The 23,600-nt window shown below is 41.6% G+C and overlaps 3 protein-coding genes across 5 annotated transcripts; 1 reads left to right on the top strand and 2 right to left on the bottom strand.

The window, feature by feature from the left end:
• Positions 1 to 902: 902 nt before the first annotated feature.
• On the bottom strand, positions 903 to 7,638 carry pks1 (polyketide synthase 1). The gene is made up of 6 exons (XM_041961858.1): positions 7,581 to 7,638; positions 7,320 to 7,473; positions 7,067 to 7,227; positions 6,768 to 6,971; positions 6,492 to 6,673; positions 903 to 6,395 (listed from the first exon to the last, which is right to left on the bottom strand). Exons 1-6 carry the CDS (start codon positions 7,636 to 7,638, stop codon positions 903 to 905), a joined length of 6,252 nt encoding a protein of 2,083 aa, XP_041817792.1.
• A 1,105-nt stretch (positions 7,639 to 8,743) lies between these two features.
• On the bottom strand, positions 8,744 to 16,594 carry LOC121623892 (ATP-dependent zinc metalloprotease YME1L1-like). Of its 2 annotated transcripts, none has more exons than XM_041961405.1 (18): positions 16,388 to 16,594; positions 15,635 to 15,754; positions 15,274 to 15,442; positions 14,447 to 14,548; positions 14,235 to 14,347; positions 13,960 to 14,110; positions 13,748 to 13,855; positions 13,277 to 13,450; positions 12,983 to 13,135; positions 12,762 to 12,894; positions 12,609 to 12,671; positions 11,914 to 12,026; positions 11,467 to 11,622; positions 11,139 to 11,290; positions 10,892 to 11,018; positions 10,304 to 10,377; positions 9,713 to 9,799; positions 8,744 to 9,592 (listed from the first exon to the last, which is right to left on the bottom strand). In XM_041961405.1, the coding sequence occupies exons 1-18, from the start codon at positions 16,421 to 16,423 to the stop codon at positions 9,452 to 9,454; spliced, it is 2,172 nt and encodes a 723-aa protein (XP_041817339.1). In that variant the 5' UTR covers positions 16,424 to 16,594; the 3' UTR covers positions 8,744 to 9,451. The 2 variants fall into 2 exon arrangements, with proteins under 2 accessions (XP_041817339.1, XP_041817340.1); XM_041961406.1 differs by having other exon boundaries at positions 13,772 to 13,855.
• Positions 16,595 to 17,079: 485 nt separating this feature from the next.
• mastl (microtubule associated serine/threonine kinase-like) lies at positions 17,080 to 23,527 on the top strand. 2 transcript variants are annotated; one of them, XM_041961503.1, is made up of 13 exons: positions 17,080 to 17,317; positions 17,392 to 17,529; positions 17,635 to 17,774; positions 17,892 to 17,980; positions 18,076 to 18,182; positions 18,269 to 18,428; positions 18,561 to 18,712; positions 18,981 to 20,012; positions 20,969 to 21,110; positions 21,195 to 21,215; positions 21,948 to 22,061; positions 22,218 to 22,319; positions 22,595 to 23,527. In XM_041961503.1, the coding sequence occupies exons 1-13, from the start codon at positions 17,147 to 17,149 to the stop codon at positions 22,750 to 22,752; spliced, it is 2,526 nt and encodes an 841-aa protein (XP_041817437.1). In that variant the 5' UTR covers positions 17,080 to 17,146; the 3' UTR covers positions 22,753 to 23,527. The 2 variants fall into 2 exon arrangements, with proteins under 2 accessions (XP_041817437.1, XP_041817438.1); XM_041961504.1 differs by lacking the exon at positions 21,195 to 21,215.
• The last annotated feature ends 73 nt before the right edge of the window (positions 23,528 to 23,600 follow it).

Below are 23,600 nucleotides of genomic sequence, written 5' to 3'. Positions count from 1 at the left end.
TCCCAGAGGACATCAGCACCACAATCAAATGAAATCAGATGCGGTAATCTGTTTTGTCATGTTTACAGCACTGTTTTCCCAAAACAAGACTGATCTCACAACCAAGAAATGATTACATATATTTCACATTGTTGAAAATGTTAAACACTGAAATGTTTTTGACAACATAGCAATTTTTAATGACTGTCGCTGCAGTTTAAAAATGTGTTACTAATGAATTCTTATACTTTGCATGGCAACATGTCCAGTGTTAATGTTTTTTGCCCCTTGTGACACAGTCAAAAAATCTGCCAATTTATCTAGGCACATGATATGGTTGGTTTGTTTTACGCAGATTACACAACTGCAATTTGCAACACTAATCCAAATCGGTGTGGCCATTTTGAAGGCATATTTTGTTTGCTCACACAATGCACTGATTACAAACATTTAAATGATACTACTAATAATAAAATATGTAAAGTTTAAAAAATCCAAAAGTCATTTTAGACAAAGAACACTTTAATTTTGAATGCCAAACATTTAAGTGCAACATGCAAACAGTTATAATGACAATGGAGTTCCATGGCATGAAGACATAAGCTGTATCAGGCTTCAGCTACATAAACAATGCTTGCTTGTAGGATAAATTAATTGTGGGCTTTAGTTGTGTTCTGCAAGAAGATTTAAGACACAATCAAGCTTCTTTTTTAAAAACATAAAACCACAAGATGAATAACGACACTTGTTTCTTAACATATCTAGGAAATGTAACAATGGCACAATGTAGGATTATATAAACAAGCCTACTGCAAAAAACTTAAACAATGAGAACAAAAAAAAATAATTCCAAGCTTTTTTAAGCATTCACAAAATCCCTTCTTACTCGTAATTCAAAGTATTCTTTGATGTAGTACATTAAATTATCCATTGTTCTTTACAATTGTTTCCAAAGTGGCCAGTGTACTGTTGGGGTCCAATATCTTAACCAAAGGTACATTCACACCTGTCTCTTGGAAAATCTGATTCTGCAGAGTCATGGCTAACATCGAGTCAATGCCCAGTGCACACAGAGCCGAGTCATCATTCAGCTCATCTACACTAACACTGCTGATGTCACTGACAATTGTTCTCACACATTCATGTCTGGAAGACAAATGCTGAACCCTGGGTGCATTGCTTATATCATCTTTTAGCTCCATTTCCACTAAAGCTGACAGCCGGTCTCTGAGAGATGCATTCTGTGAAAGAACGTGAATATTTAGATTTCTGAAGTTGAACTTGCATATGACTTGTTGTGGTCTGTTCAGCAGAAGACACTGTTGAAGAGCCTCTTGAACGTCACAAACATCCATTGTCATCATCCCTTTTGCTTCCAGGAACTTTTGGAAATGGTTTTTGTTCAACAAGAGACCGAGATTCAAAGGACCCCAGTTGATGGACTGTCCAGCAAGTCCAAGGTTTCTCCGATAATGACAGAATGTGTCCAGGAAAGAATTGGCTGCTGCGTAGTTACTTTGTGAGGGATTTCCGATGAATGAAGAGATGGAGGAGTAGCATACAAAGAAATCCAGTTTGTTGTGAAGTGTTGCATAGTGAAGGTTTAGGGCCCCACTCACTTTAGGCTCCAGCACCTTTTGGAATAGGGAGCGGTCAAGGGTTTCAATCAACCCATCATGTAAAACTGCAGCACTGTGAAACACACCTTTGATTGAACGAGAGGAGAATCTTTGCTCAATCTTTGAGATGGCGCCTATTACCTGCATTGACACAGAAACGTCACATTGGACATTCATGATTTTCACTCCATACCTTCTCCGGAGCAGTTCCATTTCAAACTGCAGTTCATCAGTCAGAGTACTTCTGGACAGTGTTGCAATACAACCTCCACCATTATTGGCAATGAACTTCACCGTCTCAAGTCCCAAACCAGAGAGCCCTCCAGTTACAATATAAACACAGCTTTGTTTAAAGAGTTGTCCGGGCCTTGTAAGCAAAGGGATATCCGACAATGGACAATCAGATTGTCTGTGATGCAGAACAACTTGCTGCACTGTCTTTGTTGTGAAGTAGGACTCATCATCTGCCTCAGTCTGAGGCTCTTTTGTGCTTGATAATTGAAAAGTGTCTGTCTTCAAAGGTAGAGAAATGGCATCAAAGCCCAAAGACATTAGCCAGTTAGAGATACTCCTGTTTTGGTCTTGTAGATTGGCTCTCTGTAGAACATTAGCTACGTCAAGTTTATGCACATGCATGTGTTCACTCTTCAGTGCAAACAGGTCTGCAGAGAGTGAGGACGGCATGTGATTGCTACATACAAAAATAACGTGTCTATCATCACCACCACTGTCATGCACCCCCCGGCAAGAGTGATCAAATGGGGGCAGAAAAACAAGTGCATGACTTCGTTCAAACTGTAGAGTTTGTTCTCTGGAATTAAGCAGACAGGAGACATTCCAGCCTGACCTGTTTGCTGTCAGAGCCAAAACCTTCATCAGAGCTGAGGCTGAGCTGGAGGAGATAATGACCAGCTTTCTGTGCTGTTGTTTTACGTTAGACAGAATTCTCTGGATCTCCCATGCCAGTACAAAGTAAGACACACATGGAGTCTCTCTCAAAACTGGGAGTCTCTTTGTACTGTAGCACACAGCTTCAGGAATCCTAATCTTTGTAGCGACAGCAACTGGATAACATGAAGCAATGTGATCCCCCACTCTTAGATTAGAAACATCTTTTGCAACAGCTGTGACAATGCCACTAAAATCTAAAGCAAGAAGTTTATGATTCTGTGATGTATGCTTGTTCCAATAAATTGTCTTGCCAAAGTCCAAATGTGAAGTGGTGACAGGAAAGTAGTCAGATGAATGCACGCATACATTGGTTAACTGAATCTCAACCGACTTCTCTCGGACAGGATTTAAATTTGTGTCATAGTGAATGGCAGACAAGTGAGTCATCCTGTATGGATCAGTCGTCTGTAGAACAAAGTCACTCACATATACAGACGGCATATCACCCTTACATAAAGCTCCGTCCCTGATGGGGGTCCGTGTTATTCTTGTTGTTGATGCTTGCCCTTTGCTGATCATGACCTCTTGTTCTTTGCAGGTGTTTATTACATGAACCAGCATTTGAATGTCTTCGCTGGTCACAGAAGCAAGGTCAATCAAGTGAAAAGAGAGACCTTCCATCTCTGCTGCACAAGCCCTTGTCATACCAGACAGCACAAAACCAGGGCTAACATGGTCTACAATCATTTCTGTTGATCTATAGGTTATGACCCACATAGTGCAAGAACGTTTGCTGTCTTTCAAGGCTAAAACAATCTGGCAAAATAGCTCACAGCAAGTCACCAAGCATTCCAGCGTCTTCTCAGATGACAAGTGGCTGAGGTCCTCAACACCCCAAAAGAAGAGAACGTTTTTCAAATCCACACTGGTGTTAAGTGAGTGGACCACTACATTTCGAACTTGGTCTGCCATCCAATGTTCTCTGCTCTCCACAAGTACTGACTCTGGGTGTATGTATGGCCTAAGTCCTTTAGCAATGCCAAACTTGTCTTCAAAAACGATTGCTTTTATTTGACAGTTTTGCAAGTCTCTCTTGTCAGCAATTTTAATTATTTCATTGTGGAAGAAACGTGACTGAAGAACATTTGAGCTATTGCCAAAATATGAGATCCTCACCCCTTTAAGTTCCACCAGTACATGACCCTCTGTAGTGAAAAAGCTTCCACATACATCAAGGAAGTCTGGAGTCACTTGAGTGGCTCGTAGGTACATGACCATTTCCTCTTGTAGTGGTCCTGATATGGCTACACTTCCGATAGCTGAGGGGATTCCCCGCTTGACTGTTAGCTGTCTATTAGCTACCACAGCAGTCATTTGCAAGAAATAGTCCAATAACACAGGATGAATGAAATAGTCATGAAGGTGTTTTAAGAGTTCACTAGGAACTTGAATTGCTGTTACAGCTTCCTTGAATTCCTCACCGAAATGCACATCATCAAGCTGTTTGAAGACAGAGCCATACTCAAATCCTGCCCGAGAAAGAATGGAATAAATCTCTTCTCTCTTCATAACCAATTTGCACCTTTGGGAAATCATGTCAAGACAAATGGTAGGTTCTTCTAACAGTGGTTTGCCATCTGTACATCTGTATGTACCAGAGGCATGTGTTGCAACAGAAGACTGTATTTTAAATGAAGCCACATTCTCTGCATGCTCCAGTGTCACTTTTAACCGAATACTGTCTGAGCCTAGAGCAAACAGTGTCTCAAATCTTAAACTGAGCTGGAGCAGAGAAACAGGTTTCTTTGGCCTAAAACTTGCCATCACTGAGGCATAAGCTAGTTCAACAAAGAACGCACCTGGCATAATGGGTACACCATTATTTTTATGGTCCCAGAGATATGATGCAGTATCTAATGAGAGGTTGCATGTGTACTCTTTGCTACCCTGCTTTATTTGGGATATGAGTGGATGGGGAGAAAAAGTAGATAATTGATCACCTCTTCCGACAGCTTCAAAATTCAGTTCTTTCTTTGTGTTGACAAACTGATACACTGGAAGAGCTGTGGGCAATGTCTCAAAACCCCTGTAGATCTGATGCCAGTCCACACAGATGCCCAGTTCAAATAGCTTTGCCACGGTAGACAGAATTGTGTCATAATCTCTCCCTGGCTGGACAGAAGAAAGAACTATGGTGTTATTTCCCAGAGTCTCATGTATGTTCCTTTGGAGGGCCCTACGAGGTCCAATCTCCACAAAGACCACATTTCTCCTTGATTGCTTGTCTTTGGTGGCAGCACGCAGTGTTTGTTCAAATAAAACTGGCTCTCGGATGTTCCTTGCCCAGTACTTGCCTGTCCTAAAGTCGCCATCTGAATAAGTGTCTCCAGTCACAGTTGAAAAAAGTTTGCACCCCATGCTGTTGGCATCCAAAGGATCAATATTTTTCTCAACATCATCTAGTATAGGATCCATCATATGGCTATGGTATGCTGCTGGCACATCTAGCTCATGAAGGAAGATATTTTTCTCTGTAAGAACAGTCTTCAGCTTCTGATGGAGGATGTCTATAGCATCTGCATCTCCTGATAGAGTGCAGGACTTGGGGCTGTTGAACGCTGCAACACAAATTTTTCCAGAAAAGACTGTAAGGATTTTTAATACCTTTTCAACCGCCACATTGCTAACAAGAAGCATTTTCCCTCTTGTAACCTTGCTCTGGAGAGTACTGCGGTGGTGCAAAACTTTCACTGCATCCTCAAGGGACAACAGACCAGAACAGTGAGCAGCAGCAACCTCACCAACAGAGTGTCCAAGCACTGCATCCGGTTTGACACCCCAGTGCTTTAGAAGAGTGGCAATGCCAACCTGAATCGCAAAGAGAAGAGGCTGGACAACATTTGGCTGGCTGAAATCATCAGTATCATAGTCTCCAGCAAGCCATTGACTGATGTTGATGCTTTTATGACTCTGGAAGAGATTCTCAACTTCTCTGACCTTATCTCTGAAAACAGGAACCTCTTTCAGGAGCTGCTTGCACATTCCCCTGTAGGCAACCCCATTTCCACAAAACACAAAGACCACCTGGATGTCAGACCTTAGTGACTCAAACTCTGTTTGCAGTGGAGATGCCAGCTGATGTTCTAAATCTGAGAGAGAAGATGTCAGGAAGGCCTTCCTGTATTTGTGTCTGGAATGACTCCTTCTACATGCTGAAGTGTAGGACAGTGCCTGTATGTCAACTGTTTGATTGCTGCAAAGCTTCTGGCGGGTGTCGGTGATAGAAAGGATGAATGATTTCTCAGAGGCTGCAGATATTACAAATAGTTTTGGCCAGCATTCTGGGATCTGTGTGGAAACGCTGGTCTGTCTGTAGCCTCTTACAATCACATGTGCATTTGTGCCTCCAAACCCAAAGCTGTTGATCCCAGCTACCCTTTCTAAAGACCCATTTGTCTCCCATCTTTCAGCTTTAATAGGAATACTTATACTCAGAGCTTTTGCGTCTACACTGGCACTGTCTTCTGAGTAGAAAACTGAAGGAACAATGGTCTCATGCTTCATCATTAAGAGTACCTTGATGAGTCCCGCCACTCCAGCTGCAGATTCTGTATGTCCAATGTTGCCCTTCACAGACCCAATCCGCAGAATTGCTGAGCCTGGAGGTCTGGCTTTGGCAATGACATTTGAGATGCTCCCTGCCTCTGTAGGATCTCCAACTGGGGTTCCAGTCCCATGCGCCTCTATGTATTGGACATCTGCAACGTCAGACCCTGAGTAGATTCTTTGCAACAGCTCCTGTTGTTGAATGATGGATGGTTTGGTGATTGGAGTGACTGAGTGTCCATCTTGGTTGACGGCTGTTTTGCTGAGGATACCCCATATTTTGTTGCAGTCTTTTATGGCCTTTGTATAGAAAGTCACACAGTCACACACCATATGCAATTTATAAATCAAGTGAAAAGATAAATCAAGTAAAAAATAAATTCAAGGCTTGCTTACTTTTTTCAGAGGCTTCAGGAGAACTACACCGCAGCCCTCACCTCTACCATAGCCATCTGCTCTGCTGCAGAAAGGTTTGCTGGTCCCTTCAGGTGAGATCATCTTGGCCTTGCTGAGAGCAACAAACACTCTTGGCTCTATTATACAGCTGACACCTCCACACAGAGCCATCTCGCAGTCTCCTAGATGAAATGGAGTGGAGTGAAAGGTGTAACATTTAAATGTGATTAGCTTGCTTTTAGGCTTGCCATTTGTCTGTAAAAGAGAGCCAAATACCTTGCTTTATAGCCTGGTGGCCTAAATGTAGAGCTACCAGAGATGAAGAACAGGCGCTGTCAATGGCAAAAGAGGGGCCAGTGAGATTAAAGGTGAAGGAAATTCTATTTGCAGCCACACTCATTGCCGTCCCAGTGCCATTGTAGTGGCGTATTGTAGCTGAACTGTTACTCTGGAGCATCTCGTAATCCCTGTTCATTAGACCTGCAACACCATTAGAAAAGTAGAGTATGTCACAATCTGTGCATTACGAAATTGTGCCCAGAGTTTTAAATGTGTCATACAACGATAGAGGTCACCTATGTAAACTCCAGTTCTGCTTCCACTGATGCTTTCCATAGCTATCCCCGCATCTTCAAGCGCCCTGTATGTACACTGAAGAAGGAGTTTCTGCTGTGGGTCCATGAAATCAGCCTCCGCTTCAGTAATGCCAAAAAACTTGTGATCAAACTCATTGAACCTAAAATATGAACAAAGAAGAGCCATCATAATTCAAATGTCTTTCGATAGAGGGATTAACACTTAATCGTCATCTGAACGGATAATGCTTACCCTTCTATTAGAGCTGCTTTGTTTGTCTGTGTCTTTCCAGGTTTGCTATCATCTGCATCGTACCAGAGAGTGGTGTCAAACCTCTCTGCTGGAATATCCACAACACAGTTCTTCCCCTCCAACAGAACCCTCCAGAAATTGTCCAACCCCTCACCTAAAATCAAATGGACAACAAAAGCTATGATTCATGTTATGACAACTGCTTAAAAATCACCTCAGAGGAATTCAAAATGCTTTGACAGCATCATAATTGAGTCATACCTCCAGGAAAATTGCATCCAATCCCGACAACAGCTATGCCATCCTCTGCGTCCTCCATTGTTCCTTTGGTAGTGAAGTTGCTCTGGAGAAATGGTTGTTTTATTCTAAAATCTTGAGTGGAATTTCAAGCCTCTCCATAGTGAAGCCTAATATTCAGTCCTGGTTGCTGCTTTGGTCAGAACTAATGCTTCTGTACCTCCTACCCTTTATAAAACATAGTGCCAGGGCATCAATGACAAGGAAAGAGGACACAACAATGCCCTGGCTTGTTGCATCTCAATTGGCTTCATCTGGAACTAAATACACTGTAAGTTAAGATCATTCAAAGGCAGCAGTCAACAAGCTTTTGTTCTTGAACAAAACACAGAACAGTGCATACTAAGAATGTAATTATCACTGGCAGACTTCAAAGTCCCCTTTGACTGCAACCTGTGGCCACATCCTCCCTTAAAGGAAATGTTAATGCTTTCACTTCATAGATGCTCCTGGACATTTTTTTTTTGCTAATTTAAGACAAAAACATGCTTAAAAAGAGAAACACATACATATCGGATGACAACAGAATCTGCAGATGGATGCAACAGTGAGTGTTTTAGTGTCTTTCAACTGCTTTGTTTTGATCCATTCTCACTGTCACCAACACTGTTTGCAGCAGTAGCAGACAGCTGTTTTAAGCTGAAACGCTCAGATAACCTGTAGGTATCTGTACAGCACCTAAGAGCAGACTGATATTTCACTCAGGGGTTATCAAAGCCCAGAAGAGCGAAAAGGAAAGTGCATATTGGACCCATGTTGGTTAGGTTGCCACAAACGCAACTCAAAACACAAACTCATGGTTCTCTGTGACTGCTAGATGTTTAAAACAAAATATCTGTTCGCTAACACATTACCCTCACTTTGTACATTGATAATATCCAAATGTTGTGCTAAAAAGGACGCAAGCTTAAGTTTCACTTGAGTTACATACTTCACAACACTTTGATGGTAAGAGTAACCTTTATTTGAACTGATGGCCTTTGGCCTGGGAACAAACAGAAGCGCAAAGCCAGTCCTTTCACACGCTTACAGTATATACATTTCCCCTCATTTATCAGTTACAGTTGAGTTTAAAATAGGATATGAGGGCCTATCACTACTTTCAAAAAAAAAAAAAAAAAAAAAAAAAAAAAGAGGACACACCTTTGGGCACTTAAATAAATAAAAACACACAAAATAGATAACGTATGGTAGATGCAAAGACATTATCATTTAGAGAAAACATCTAATATGAAGAGTTCAACAAAGAACAGCGGTATCACCTGTACTATCGCTACAGCCAAATGGTACGTTCTAGATTGAGGTACTTTAAGGTCCTATGGTGTTCACCAGTCTGCACAAATTTAAAATGAGACACAGACACAACAAATAAATTATCCACCTTAATCAACCATGATCATTGTCAAATTCATTCGTTTTATAACCTTTTTATGATACCAAATATGACTCTGATGTATAAAACTACTACAGAAGTCATTTCTCTTGAGAGCAGAAGACAACAAGCCCCTAATGAAACATTAAATGTCTTTGTGAACTGTAGGAGACAAACTTGTGCAGAACAAATGTTTATTTTCATCCAATTAAACTGAAGTGCTTTCAAATTGCTGTTAAATCAAAAGTCTTCTTAACAGGACATTAAAGACAAATGAAATTTATCTAATAAAAATGAATATAAGGGAGTGAAACTTAATTATTTCAGTGTCATCTTCACATTGATAATAAGAGGGATACAAACAAATGAAATCCAAGGCCTCCAAAAGGCCTGTGCACCATTGCACAGCTTCATATATATACATGATACATGATACAAGAGTCTAAAATATCTACTGAGGTATCTAGTGGTCCAGTGATTTGCCCTCTAGCACCATCTGGATTTCTTTGGCATCCAGAGTTTCATATCTTAGCAGGGCATCAGCTAGCGTCTTGTGTTCCTTACTGTAAGTTTTCAGGAGGTTTTTAGCACGTTCATACGAGTCCTGGATGGAAGAGAAAGATCGGTGAATTAGAAATAGATACCGAAAGAGATGGTTGAAATTATCAGCATTAATATATTAAATTAAACGCAGTCAATTTGAGACTCCTGTGGGAAATCTCACCTTCAATAAAACTCTGACTTCCTGTTCGATGGCAGCTTGTGTCTCTGGGCTCTGCTTGGTTATGTCACCGTAGGTCATGACACCAAGCTGCAACGAAACACAAACTGCATCCTTAGCTTGGACGAACAACAGACATCTCATACATTAGTCACTTATTGATCATTATAAGCTGCAAGGGTCTTTAAGGAGTCCAGTTGGGCAGAGAGAGTCATTGTCTCAGGTGTAATTATATGTTTAAATAATGTTAAAGGACTGCAGCTTTTCATTCCAACTCCATCAGTATCCCAGTCTGTGATTGGAGACATGCTAAAATCAGCTACTGTAGTGCTTGTAATGAAAACAGCCTCAAGTAGTTCAAGTAGAAAAAATAACACAAAGAAGGCAAGAAGATTTGTCAGAATGTGCCACCATACTCATAAGTATCAAAACTAACATTAGAATGTATATTCACACTTAGCTATGTGTATATACTGTAAATAAAGGTCTAACCCTATAGCAATGTATACAGTAAAAGTGAAAAAAAAAAACTTTTCTATGTGACCTGGAAAGATCAAAATGTTCACTAATCAACCACACAAATTAAAATTTTACCTTGTCACTCATGCCGAATCTGGTCACCATCATTTTTGCTATTTTGGTTGCTCCATCGAAGTCGCTGGACGCTCCTAAAATGCCCAACAGCAGAGAGGAGATTGAAATTAGTTCTGTATAACAAATGACCAAAGCGTTCAGTCAATATAATCAGGCATGTACTTCAACATTTTACTGTAGTGTAGCAGTTCTGAGGTCTTTCAGACCACATCCCCAGGCACACTGTGCACCTATTTAACAATATAGGCCAAAACAAGTATAGAAAATCAATTTCTTTGCATTCTTTTATCAAAACCCAATCAGGTAACAGCTACTGACTATGCACAGGGCATTTTACATTGGACTGTTTCAGTAACTATATGGAGCATATGATGGGCTTCATCTCTCTCTCCCTGATGGATACAGCAGCAACTAACCCTCCATCTCCTGCCGTTCGAGGGGTCGTCTACCTGCTACAGTAACAGGATGATTCATCTGGATTTTAAATGTTCGTGGTTGTGCAACATGGGTAAAGTATTTTTTAACAGCATTTCTGGTTCTGAAATGACACCCAAGCATCAAGTAAATCAGGTTGTCTTTTTCCCGCACCGGTGGTGATGTAGTCATCTCCAAAGATGAGCTCCTCTGCTACTCGGCCGCCCATGCTGACATCCATCTGAGCCAGCAGCTGGGCTCGTGTCTCACTCCAACGGTCATTTTCTGGGAGCATGGAGACCTAGAGACAGAGACCAGGACCATGCTCATTAGCTTTAGGTTCGGTTTTAAGAAAAAGTGACACAAGCTGTGCTGGTGATGCGTATGAGATATATTTTGAAGCCACTAGAGGAAAGCTCACATGGCCAAGAGTTGGGCCCCGAGGCATGATAGTGGCCTTATTGATGGGCATTGCATCTTTGGTGAAATAGGCAACGATGGCATGACCGGACTCATGGTAGGCTGTGATGGTCTTGTTCTTTTTGTCAATTTCAACACTCCTCCTCTCAGGGCCTGGTGTGAAAAGGACAAAACAAAAAGGATTTTAAGTGATCAAAACATGAACTCCCATTCATGCTATCTCTCGTTAACATTCCTCCTGTCTCCTAACTCGAGCGTGTTGAGGTAATCTGCCTCATGTGATGTGATGCGAGGGATGCAGAGCGGATCTAAACACTGTGTGTATTCACCCATGAGGATCTTGTCCTTAGCGAACTCCAGATCCTTCATTGTGACCATCTCTTTCCCGTCCACGGCTGCCTTCAGGGCTGCCTGGTTGACCAGGTTCTCCAGCTCTGCCCCAGAAAAGCCCACCGTGCCCCGGGCAATAATCTCTGCATCCACAGCTGCAACACAATAGAAAATGCCTTCTTGATAAAAGGTGATCAGTGTTTAAGAGACAATGGCAGCCTTTACAGGTGGCAAACAAAGGTGTTCTCACAGATGTACAGCTTTGAATTAAATGCTTTCAATTGATAAGGAGAACTAACGTTTCTGCAAAGCATGCAGGATATGCTTACTAATATTGCACAAGTTGCCAATGAGAGGTTGTTTCTGAAATTCTGAAAGATTTGTTTTATGAGATATTAGTGAAGAAATACGCTTAACAATTTTTGCATAGTCACACTGAGACCTACCAGGGTCCACTTTGATCTTGGAGAGGTACCAGTTGAGAATTTCAGTCCGTCCTTTCACGTCTGGGCGAGGGACCGTCACATGCATGTCAAACCTTCCTGGCCTTACTAGAGCGCTGGAAAGCAGAAGCAAAGTCGTGTTAAGAGACTCATTGTCCATTGATTCTTAATTTCTGTAAAAAGACTTAACTTTATGGTTTATGTGTCTCAGAATGTTTGAAATGAACGCTTTTAATCAGCAGTAATGTTAGTTTGCAATAGGAAACTGAGGACACTACTTTCATCAAATATGATGAGTTTTGAAAAGCTTAAAGTACGTGAAGTTTTGGTTTTGCATTCATTGTACAACAATTTCTTTTTCCACTTTTTTTTATTCCCATTACATGTCTGTGTAGTTGAGATAATGCAGGTCAGTTGGTTTGCTATTTGTATACATGAAATGGTTATATTCAGACAGTGTAATGCAGAAACTAGGATGGGGCCACAAGGTAAACACAGTCCGAAGTATCTGTCAGAGGACAAAGGTTAGAGAGTGCCAGTAAAAAAACTGGAACAGCTTTGTATACATTAGCTATCTCTACACACTGTAAGGATTGGCCTTATTTCAAGCAATAGGTCATTCTATGTAAACAGAATGACCTAAATATTAAAGCCTAAGTGAAAAAATACAAATACTAGTGTTTGAATTGTAAACATACTTATCCAAAGCCTCTGCAAAGTTTGTAGCACCAACAACGATGACACCTTCGTTTGGTTTAAACCTGTAAAATTCCAAAACATTAACAACAGCTTCACTGCAACATTTTATTCACACTTTGCAGTTTGAAAAACGTCAATGAAAGAAAACTGACCCGTCCATTTCAGCCAGCAGCTGGTTGATAGTTTGTCTGGAATAGGGATGCATGGGAGACTCAATCCTCTTCCCACCAACGCTGTCCAACTCATCAATGAAGATGACACAGGGAGCATTCGCTTTTGCCTCTTCTACAAACCATGCAAAAAGAGGAGATTGTAGTTGTTTGGCTGCATCCTCAACTGCTTATTCACATTTTCTCACAGCCAGCAAACTTACTGAAAAGGTTCCTGATTCGGCTTGCACCAACACCCACGAACATCTCATCAAACTCTGATCCGGAGGCGTAGTAGAAAGGCACATCGGCCTCCCCAGCCACAGCTCGTGCTAACAGAGTCTTTCCTGTGCCTGGTGGACCAACAAGGAGGATCCCTGAGAGGATAGCAGAGGAAATAGATTAGGATAAAATAACAGCATATAAAACATATAAGGCTGGACTGCACATAAGACTATTCCCCTGGACAATAAAAACAGAGGAAAGGGAACATGTGGAAAGAATATAAAATAAAATACCTTTTGGCAGCTTCCCACCCAGAACAGTAAACTTCTGGGGATTCTTGAGAAACTCGACAACATCTTGTAATTCATTCTTTGCCTCCTCCACCCCTTTGACATGCTCAAATGTCACATTCTTCATCTGGATGGGGTCGACTGCTGAGTCAAGTCCTGATGTGGTGCGGAACCTCACTGTGAAACCCCCAAAAAACTGGTTCAGTACAGAAACACCAGATCATAATAATAGTGTATTATAGTTTAATTACACAGTGGTACAAACAGAATATCAGTCCAACTCTACATGCACACCACAGGAGACATCTTCTTAGCTTTACTGTAAAGCATCAATTTAAAAGTACTTGTTAAAAGCATATTAGATCAATATTTAAGATGAAAATAGATACTAACAAGCTCTGTTCCATTTGCTGTGTGCGTGCAGAGTTGTGGTTTCATTTTCACACATAGGAAAGAATTAAAACTGACACAAACCAGCATCAGAAAAGGAGCCTTTACCCGAGAGAAATGGCGTTCTTGACAAGCCATAAATACCAAGAAGTAGGAGGACCAACAGAATCAACCTGGTTCTCCTCAGCGAGTCTGTCAAAACAGAGCAAAGATAACGCCAATTATGACAATCCTACGATCTCCGTGTCTTAACTCAGCACTGCCACCCAGTGAAAACCTGACAACTGCGCACATGCCTTGTGTTCTCTGAGTGAAGGCCTGAGACCTCATGAACCCTTCAGTGAAACCCGTCTTGAAAGCCTCGTGCTGGTTGTCTGGAAGGTTTCTTTGTTTCAGCAGTTGGTCCAGTGATTGCGCCTCTGGTCCCTTTTCCCTCTGAAGCAATCCCTGTGATGGGAACAGAGAGAGAGTTGGCTGGTAAGCTTCAAGCTACGTTCACACACAGACACCATTAATCTTTCTGTAAGACACAATGCTGAAAACTGCTTCCACCCTGCAGGAACATGCTGACCTTCATGAAGGCGGGTGTGTAGGGCTCAGACTCCACCGGACCGTCATAACCAGATTCATTTGTTCGTCTGGCCTTCGATCTAAGCGTCTTGAAACCCCGACTCTGGACCCATACTAAACAGAGACAAACACACGGACAACTGAAAACATGACACACTAACCTACATGTCGACACACACACAGCCGGTTTGGTATTCAAAGTCAGTTTCTTACCAGGCAGGAATTGTAGGTCTGAGCAGACTTCTTTTAGAGGACTGTGGTATTGTCTATGGAATATTGGGGAGCCAAAAACCCCCAACCTTCTGTGTGAAAACCCTGTCGGACAAAAAGTGCAAAAACTTTTTCACTCTACACGATATCCTATATCAACATATGTGTAAAATTTGTTCTTAACTAACAAAATAGTTTCACATACAACACAGAAATTCACCATTTCTTCCCACCAACCAAAGTGGCTGTTGGATTCTTAATTCAACAAGCAACTCATTTTTTTTTTTTTTTTACCAACCACTATTTTATAATCATACACATTCTTTATGAGTATCTTTATGTTTATTTTCAACAAAGGCACCCAATATAGCTAAACAGCTGGGAGTCAAACCCAAACCGTGCTTATCGTATCTCTACTGTCTTTTACTTTACCACTTCAGTTGCAAAGTGATGATTGAACAGTTGAACTAGTATCGCTGGGCCCAATGGGCTGCTCTCTCTGCTCTCTGCTGCTGGTGCCTTCAGGCTCACTACGCTCAGATGATTGGCTGCTGGTAATGGCAGTAAAGGTGATTTGCTGTCAAAATAGCGACCAGCCCACCAGGATTTGTCTCAGTGCTCCAGTCCAACTACTCACTCGATGACTCAGTTGAATTTTCATGGTACGATTCAATTATTGGTTAAATTCCCCCTCTGTTTACCAGCCACCATGGCTGGTAGGTTGATCAAATTCACTCGCATTTGACTGTTTTATGATAAATTAAGCATTGCGTCATTTTCTTTGAAAACAATAAAACTGGGTCGCCTGCTCAGCGGCCCAACCTGCTCACCATGCTTGTTATGGAAGAAGCTGTCTGCAGAAACGTGACTAGTCCTCCATGTTGAAGGAACGGCAGGAGGTTCTTCTGGTCCCGGTGTAGGCAGTAACCTGCTGACCAGCTCGTCCAGCTGACTCACTCTGATCTCTGACAGGCCAAGATCCCTCAGACTCACATTGGGCTATGAAGGAAGGATAACAGAAGTAGGTTACATACATGTTTGCAAGACAATTAAATAATGACCACGTGTAGGTAAATGGCTTTAGAGCCTTTAAAAAACTTTGTTAAACATACTTTTAGAAGCATTTTGAAATTAACATATTGTCAGATATACTGCATTGAGACCTGCTTGTATCCACAGTGTCCATCTCACCTCTTTTAGAAATGAACTGTGCTCTGGAATGAAGTCTCTGTGCAGGGTCTGGACTGAAGCTGTGGCTGAGTTCTTCAGAGAGTGGAGGGCATTGATGAGCTGGCTGAGGGGCAGTATCATCTAGCAGATACACAAACAGAGGAGGGTGAAGGACAGTCAATCAACACGTGGTGACATGTATAATCTTACATTTACTATAACGTATGTACTAAATGTTCACATGAGTTAATGTTTAGGATTTTTTTTTAGTTTTGCTGGATTTACGGTTAACTTTAAGACAGGACCAACCGTTATATTCAAGCTGACTCTAACGTTTCTCTGCTCTCCACCAAACAGAGAGCAGTGCGGCCCTCACACGTCAGATGTATGCGAGTTACGTAACCTCGACTCTTGAATATTAACTAAGCGCCCTTCAATTTACCTACAGCCTACCTCTTAGCAAATATACCTGAATGTAAACGCATAATCGCAGGTAGAGAGCCTGCTTTAGAATAGCTTACGAGGACAATGTGACGTAAGCATGGGCTGATTAAGGGAGGATCTACCGTTGACTTGTTAATGCTAGCATTAGCCGAACTGAGTTGTCATTGACCACAAGAGAAGACGTGACATAAACAACCACAGACAGAGCCTCTTATTGCTCTAACTTTCACAACAGTCATTCCACGACAACGCCGACATTATAACGAAAGGACAGATACGTTTTCAAAAGAGCAGTTTAGCTAGCTAATGAAAAAGCTGCAGTCGGCTTACCTGCTGTGGTTGAAACGACGTTGACAGTGAAAACATTTTTTTGCCGGATGATGATTCAAAACCAGGACTTGGAGGGATGATGTGTGGGTAGAGACCCTCTAATGTGTAACTTATATGAACGAGTCCTCCCGGGAGCCGTGTCCTTTTGTTTTCCTTGTTACACAACTTTCAGTAGCTTAGCTTCTCACACCAAATGGTTTCTCCGGCATCCGAGGTCAAATGGACTACAAAATGACGTCAAGCTGAATTACTACCGGGTGCCGCTTTCATCGTTACATCACTTGTAATTACGTCAAATTGCAAGTTTATTAAAAGCGGAATTAAAATTCTGAAACAGTATATGATAAATATAAAGGTTTACCTGCATTTTCGCATTATGAACCTTACGAGAAAAACAAGATTGGCTGTCATTACACAAGTTCTATATTTAGTACTCATGTCTGTTCCTTACTGCCTGATCAAAATTCAAATATCGACAACAATAATATCGTTCAATTTTACAGATTGTCATATACTTGATAATTTCACAAATCAAGTTTATAGATATTACGGCACATAAAAGGAGCAATTCGTTATTTTTATACAGGCACTAACTTGTATAACTAAACGGAACGGACGTCAGAGGACCCCACGAAAGCGCAGTCCGATTCAAATTTTCAAAACAAACCAGATTGTTTTTTTTATCATGCAAGTATTCATTCTAAACTAGCTGGTTGTGACAGCCACGACCCAATTCCTTGCTTGAAAACTAGTAATAACATGGATGCAGATGAAAAGCACGATTCCACTACAAATGATGGCATGTCGGTGGTAATTCCTAAACCGCCCACAATCGAGGATTTCATCGTTTTGAAGCCCATCAGCCGCGGTGCTTTTGGCAAGGTCTACCTTGCACGGAAGAAGTGCAATGCGCGATTATATGCCATTAAGGTGAGTCGGTTTGATCTTTGACAGCTTTGAATCACTGAATGAAACTCAGGTGAAAATACGCTTTTCTATTTTAGGTGATGAAAAAGGCAGACATGGTTGATAAAAATATGACGGGTCAGATGAAGGCGGAGAGAGACGCACTTGCTTTGAGCAAAAGCCCCTTCGTGGTTCACCTGTTTTACTCCCTTCAGACAGCCACCAAGATCTATCTGGTAACACTTAGTGGCAAATTGCACAGAACATATTTACAGTAGCCACTTTGTGAAGTGATTATTTGTATGGCTGTTTTTAAATATCTATTTTCATGTTGCTTACAGGTGATGGAATACCTCATTGGTGGAGATGTCAAGTCTCTGCTTCACATATATGGATATTTTGACCAGGATATGTCTGTAAAATATATTTCAGAGGTTGCGCTGGCTTTGGACTACCTCCATCGTCATGGTATAATCCACAGGTACTTGATACTGTTTCTTTAAGTATTGTTAAATGTGTGTGCAGTGACACTGATTGATTGCTCTTTGTCTGAGATTTACTGTGTGACCTGGCCTTTACCTGAATTCAAACTTTTTAGGGACTTGAAGCCAGACAACATGCTTATATCCAACGAAGGACACATCAAATTAACAGACTTCGGTCTCTCTAAAGTGAAGCTTGACAGAGGTATAAACTCCTATCAGCTTGCCATTGAACAAATTGTGACCATCACCACTAGAAATGTTAGTAACATGTTATTGATTTTATCTCTGCTCTGTCAGAGCTGAGTCTTATGGATATCCTCACTACTCCATCCTTGGCTAAACCAAAAAAGGGCTACTTCCGCACCCCGGGTCAGGTCCTCTCCTTAATCAGCTCCCTTGGATTTGTAAGTGAATTTATATCATTTTGCATGGAGAGATGTGCATGGTTTGTGTGGCATAATGACTCTTTATTTTGTTATTTTAAACACAGAATACAACTGCGGGAGAGGGCAAGCGCCACTGCAGTGCATCTGCTGTGTCCAGCCCCATGTCCTGTGGCAAAATAAAACACAAGAATAACTCTCTTGGTTCTCCCTTGATGAAGATAAAAGATCATTTGTCCTCTCCAACTTGCTACCCGTTGAAAATGGGTATGTCATGGTAGATGTCAAGATGTGTGTCTGGCTGTGCAATGACTCTTACTGCTTGCTGGTGAGATCATGGAAATGAACATGTGTGTGAGAAACATTAACTGTGTCAGTTTGTCTGTGTTGTCTCCACAGGATCGAACAACATTCTGTTCAGTCCTCATAACCTGGCGAAAAATCTGACTCCCTCACTGCTGAAGACCAGGAAGAGGTTTGAGACGATGAGTGCAGGCAGCACCACCACCGACACTGAGGGTGGCATCAGTCCACTGTGGGAGTGTGATGAGGTCAGTGATTGTAAACATATGTAATTCATGACATATTAAACAACATTATGTTTTGATTTGGGGCGCCCTGACAAACTCTGTTGCCACCATATCCTAATTTACGTCATTTCATATCTTTTTAGCCTCTTGTGTATAACGTCTGTAGGTAAAATGAACAAAGAATTGTAATTTGATTGGTTTTAATCCTAATTAATTGAAATTGAAGTTCCTATACTGTTCACTCCTTGCTGTGACAATTATTTAATTTTATGTGAACTTTCTTCTTCAGAAAGAAAATGAACATACTAATACGCAGAAGGGGAGAGGGCGTTGTGAGTCCAAAGGGCCCGAACAGGACTGTGCGCCCACAAAAGCCGGCACCTTCGGCTTCTCTGCCAAGTCCCCCGGCAGTCTGTCTGCTGAATCAAGTCCAGACTATTTAGCAGAAGAAAAGCTTCCTATTAACAAACGGGGGCCTGTTTCCACAGCTCTGCATGATTTTTGTCCATCAGCCTCATCTGTAAAGAGGACGTTTTCCGATGTTGAAAGAAGCCCCGAGCCATTAGAGATCCGAGCTAAGAAGAGTAATGCACACTACAAGAGATGCTATGAGCTTCCAGGAGATACTGCAGGGTTTCACACTGGCCTGACCGGAACATTTTCCACCATCCAAATAGGTGACTTCACTGCCTCCACAAAGGGGATTGGGTTAGACGAAGACCGGTTCCCAAAGCTCTCCAGTCCAATTGCCGTGGCCAAAAGTCTGTTTTGTGAACTGGAAGAGCCAACAGAGGACGTGTTTGAAGATGGGACCAAAGACTTGTCACGAACAAGTTTCACCTCACCTCTTAATGGGAACAGTGACATTTGCAGGAGCTTGAGCCTCGACTCCGATGGGTCCATGCAAGAAACGTCTCCCACTCTTCACAGCCCTGCATCATTCAAGCCAAAAAAGAGTTCCGAAAAGAGGGATTCAGCATCATCTGAGGAGCAAGAGGAAAGTAAAGACTCAGCCATCACTGAAGCACACTGGCTTGGTAACTTTGGCCATAGAGCTGAATCTCAGGGTTCCTTTCTTAACCAGCTCCCTGATCTAGGTTGCAGTGCTGTACGGTCCCCCTTGTTCACCAAGCCGCGGAATGTTGTAGCTTTCCGTAGCTACTGTAGCTCCATTAACCGCTCCAACATGTCAGGGGTGTCCCGACTTAGCATCGGGTCTGTTGAGGCCATGGAGCTCTCTGCAACAGCTGCTTATCACTCTGCATCTGGTACTGCGACCCCAGTGCAGAAAAGACCCAACTCCAGCAGCTCTCTCTATCAGGTGACTATACGATCACACTGTTTACATTTTATTCTTCTTAAACAGAGCCAAACTAAACTGTCCAGTTTTAGTGCTCCTCATTTAAAGTAGCTCAGGCATGTCCAAACTATGCCATGAAGGGCTGTGTGGCTGCAGGTTTTTGTTCCAACCAGTCAAGGATCACCTAATTATCAGCTGAAGACTGAGATCAGCTGATTAAATGAGTCCACCCTGGTGGGTTCTTCATTGGTTGGAATGAAAACCTGCAGCCACTGAGCCCTTTATGGAATAGTTTGGACATGCCTGAAGTGTTAGTAGTAGTAACTGCAGGTTAGTTGTTCATTTTTTAAGAAAGAACACTAATGAATCATCAAGGCCACTTATACATTATAATGCAAATCCAAAAAAGATGCTGTTTTTAGCCACAGTAGCTGCGTGGCTCTAAACATGTCGATCTGTCGGTCCATCACTATCTTTGCTGGGCCCCTAACTTCTCATCTTGTGCCAACGTTAAAATTGAACTTTTCACTAAATAATTGCAAATGACAGTCCCATCAGCCTCAGCTGTACCTTGTGTTCAATTTGCTACTGTTAGCATGCTAATACTTGCTAATTAATATACTAAAATACGAAACATGGTAAACATTGTAACGTTAGCATTGTGACTGTGAGTTTGTTAGCATGCTGACAATAGCATTTTCCTCAATGCTGTCGCTAAGTTACAGCCTCACAGAGCCACATATATAAAATACAACAGCCAGAAAAAAAATAACTAGCTTTGTGAAGCTTGAAATGTTTATCTTTTTAAAAATTTGGTTCAGACAGATGGTGATTTTTCAGGGCTCAGCTGCTGGTGGATTAAACGCATCGCATTTGACATAACATTGGATTTCATGTTATGCAGTATTTTATAACATTTGTGTCTTGTGTCTTTTTTGCCATTTTCCACATTTCTCTCTGCTTCCCTCTCACGTCAGACTCCCCAGCCCATGTCGACCTCTCACACCCCTTTCAGGACTCCAAAGAGCGTCAGAAGGGGGGCGCTGCCTGTGGAGGGTGCACCCATTTTAGGAACTCCTGACTATTTGGCTCCAGAGCTTCTTTTGGGAAAACCACATGGTAAGCAGAAGCACCAGCACAGCCTCATGGTATTGACATTGGATGGTTGACATTATAGTCCTTGTGACAGGCGTTCTCTTTAAGTTTCAGGATGTTGTCAGTGTGGTAAGTTTATAATGATATTGCTACGTTTGCAAGCGAGCTTGCATGATCACCCAGCCTGCTAATACGCTAGGAAATGAGCTGATTCTTCCCCAATTTTCTTCCCCCGCTGGTTCTGTTTCTGCCCCTTGGATTGGTGAATAAAGTGCGGGCCTGATCAGAGGGAAGGGGACGGCATTGTAAATTCAACTAACACTGTTGTTAACAGTTGGGCAATCAGATTTGTTGAGGCTGATGTGCTTTTACTGGTCAAAAGGGTTATTCTGCTCTTAAAATCTGCAGATTGGAGTAATTCTGGCACATAATCAGTGTGCTGTGTGACTGGCTTTATGTTTGACATTTAGCAACTGACATGCAAAATGTCATCTAATAATAACCTGTTGGTCTGACATGCTGTTATTCATTCAAATGTTCACATGCTGAGGGCAGTGTTGCCTGTCAGCTATTCGGATTTGGGTGGCAGCACTTTCAATTCTCGCAGAAGCAAAATTACTTCTTTAAAACTGCAATGCCAGGCACAAATGTTAAGGTTCATGTGTGTTAAAGTGAATTCCTGACAACCCTCTTCAGTGATTGTGTTGAAGGAATGTGAGCTGAATCCCTCCACCCTCCATCCTAACTCGGTCCCTGCTTCTGCCACCGCAGTACAATTAGTGGACACTCTAACACGGGGAAAAGGGTCGTGTTTGAAGCCAGCAGCTGTATGACGTGTGACTTTTCTTCGCCCCCATCCAGACTTCATGGTGGATTGGTGGGCGTTAGGCGTGTGTCTTTTCGAGTTCCTCACAGGTGTGCCACCATTCAACGACGAGACGCCTCAGCTGGTCTTCCAGAATATCCTCAACAGAGGTGTGTTTGGTTTTCTTTTAATGGAGCAACCAAACCTAAAGCACAAAATGCTCTAAAATACGGAATACATACAGTTAAATAATTAGAAATTAAATAATAAATACAATTAATAATGTTAATGACGCACTTTGTTGCTTCTTTTACCACCTCAACAAGATATTCCCTGGCCTGAGGAGGAGGAGGAACTGTCTGTAAACTCAAGAAATGCGATTGAAATCCTCCTGACCATGGACATGACAAAACGAGCTGGTCTAAAAGGTGACGACCACTTTTTATTTTTCAAAATTCTAAATATTATTGGTCTGAAAGGTCTAAAAGTCAAAATACTGTCAGCAGATTTCATTTAAATGATGTATTTCTGTGTTTAAAAAAATCGGGACTTACCCTTTTTAAGTGGCTGGAATCAGGGAATTCTCTTATAATAAAATGCTAATATTACCTTAGTTTCAACACCCATTGTAAGTAAATCTAATGGTAGGTGTTAAAACTAAGTGGCAAGTACATTCTGATCATTTTGTCTGAACTTTCACCAGAGCTCAAGTGTCACCCCCTGTTTGAGGGCCTGGACTGGGACAACCTGCAGAACCAGCCGATGCCTTTCATACCTCAGCCCGAGGACGAAACCGACACCTCGTACTTTGAGGCAAGAAACAACGCTCAGCACATCGCCGTGTCCGGCTTCAGCCTATAGTCACACACGCAAACCGAGGCAGGCGACACATTTTGGCTGTTTATGAATCACTTGCTTTCATTGTGAAACACTCCGAAAATCAGATCCATTAAACAAATGAACACACAGTAACAATGTGGATTCTGATGTTTTCTGTTCGAGGTTGTAGTAATTTTTAAAAAAACATTTTACCTATGTGCAATCATTGGTCACAAGAGACAGAAAAAAAGCTGAATCCTCTGACTGGTCACTTACTGTAGTTATGTGTTGTGGAAAGTAAACTTCTTTTAAATCTTTGTATTACCACATTCTGCAGATATGTCTCCTAAATTGGGTTTTTTTTTACTAGCAAAGTATCATTTACTACTGTGTTACTTATAGCAGGCTTTGATTTCTGTGTTATATTGATCAAACACAAAATAACTAAGTTCATGTAAATTTGTTACTGGCAGTTGTTGACTTCCGATGCCGATCTGTTCCGTTTTTTGCTGCACTGTTCATCATTGTGACGTCCTCTTGCTGTTAGTAGACTGGGTGGACATGGGAGGGGTACAATACTGAAGAAAAACATTCTAATATATTCATGAATCATGTATTTTATATGTAAATTTTGTTAATAACATTTAGTGTTGTTTTAAGAAATGAGTAGGTACATTGTATTGAAACAGGACTGTTGTTGTTTTGGTGCTTTTATGTTCTTTGTTTTGGTCATTTTGATGTGGTGTCTTCTGTCTATTTCCACACTACTAGTTGTTTTAGGTAAGTTCAACAGGCTCCCTGCTAACCTTTTATCGTGTTCATGCTAAGGAAAAAGTAAACTACAAATAAAAGCTGTTTGTAATTGTACTTGTGTCTTTTTTGCTAAGTTA

This window comes from Chelmon rostratus, chromosome 20, assembly GCF_017976325.1.
Source record: "Chelmon rostratus isolate fCheRos1 chromosome 20, fCheRos1.pri, whole genome shotgun sequence".
In the NCBI taxonomy this organism is placed as follows: domain Eukaryota; kingdom Metazoa; phylum Chordata; class Actinopteri; order Chaetodontiformes; family Chaetodontidae; genus Chelmon; species Chelmon rostratus.
The sequence above is the reverse complement of the archived record's forward strand: the minus strand, read 5'-3'. Positions and strand labels throughout refer to the sequence as shown.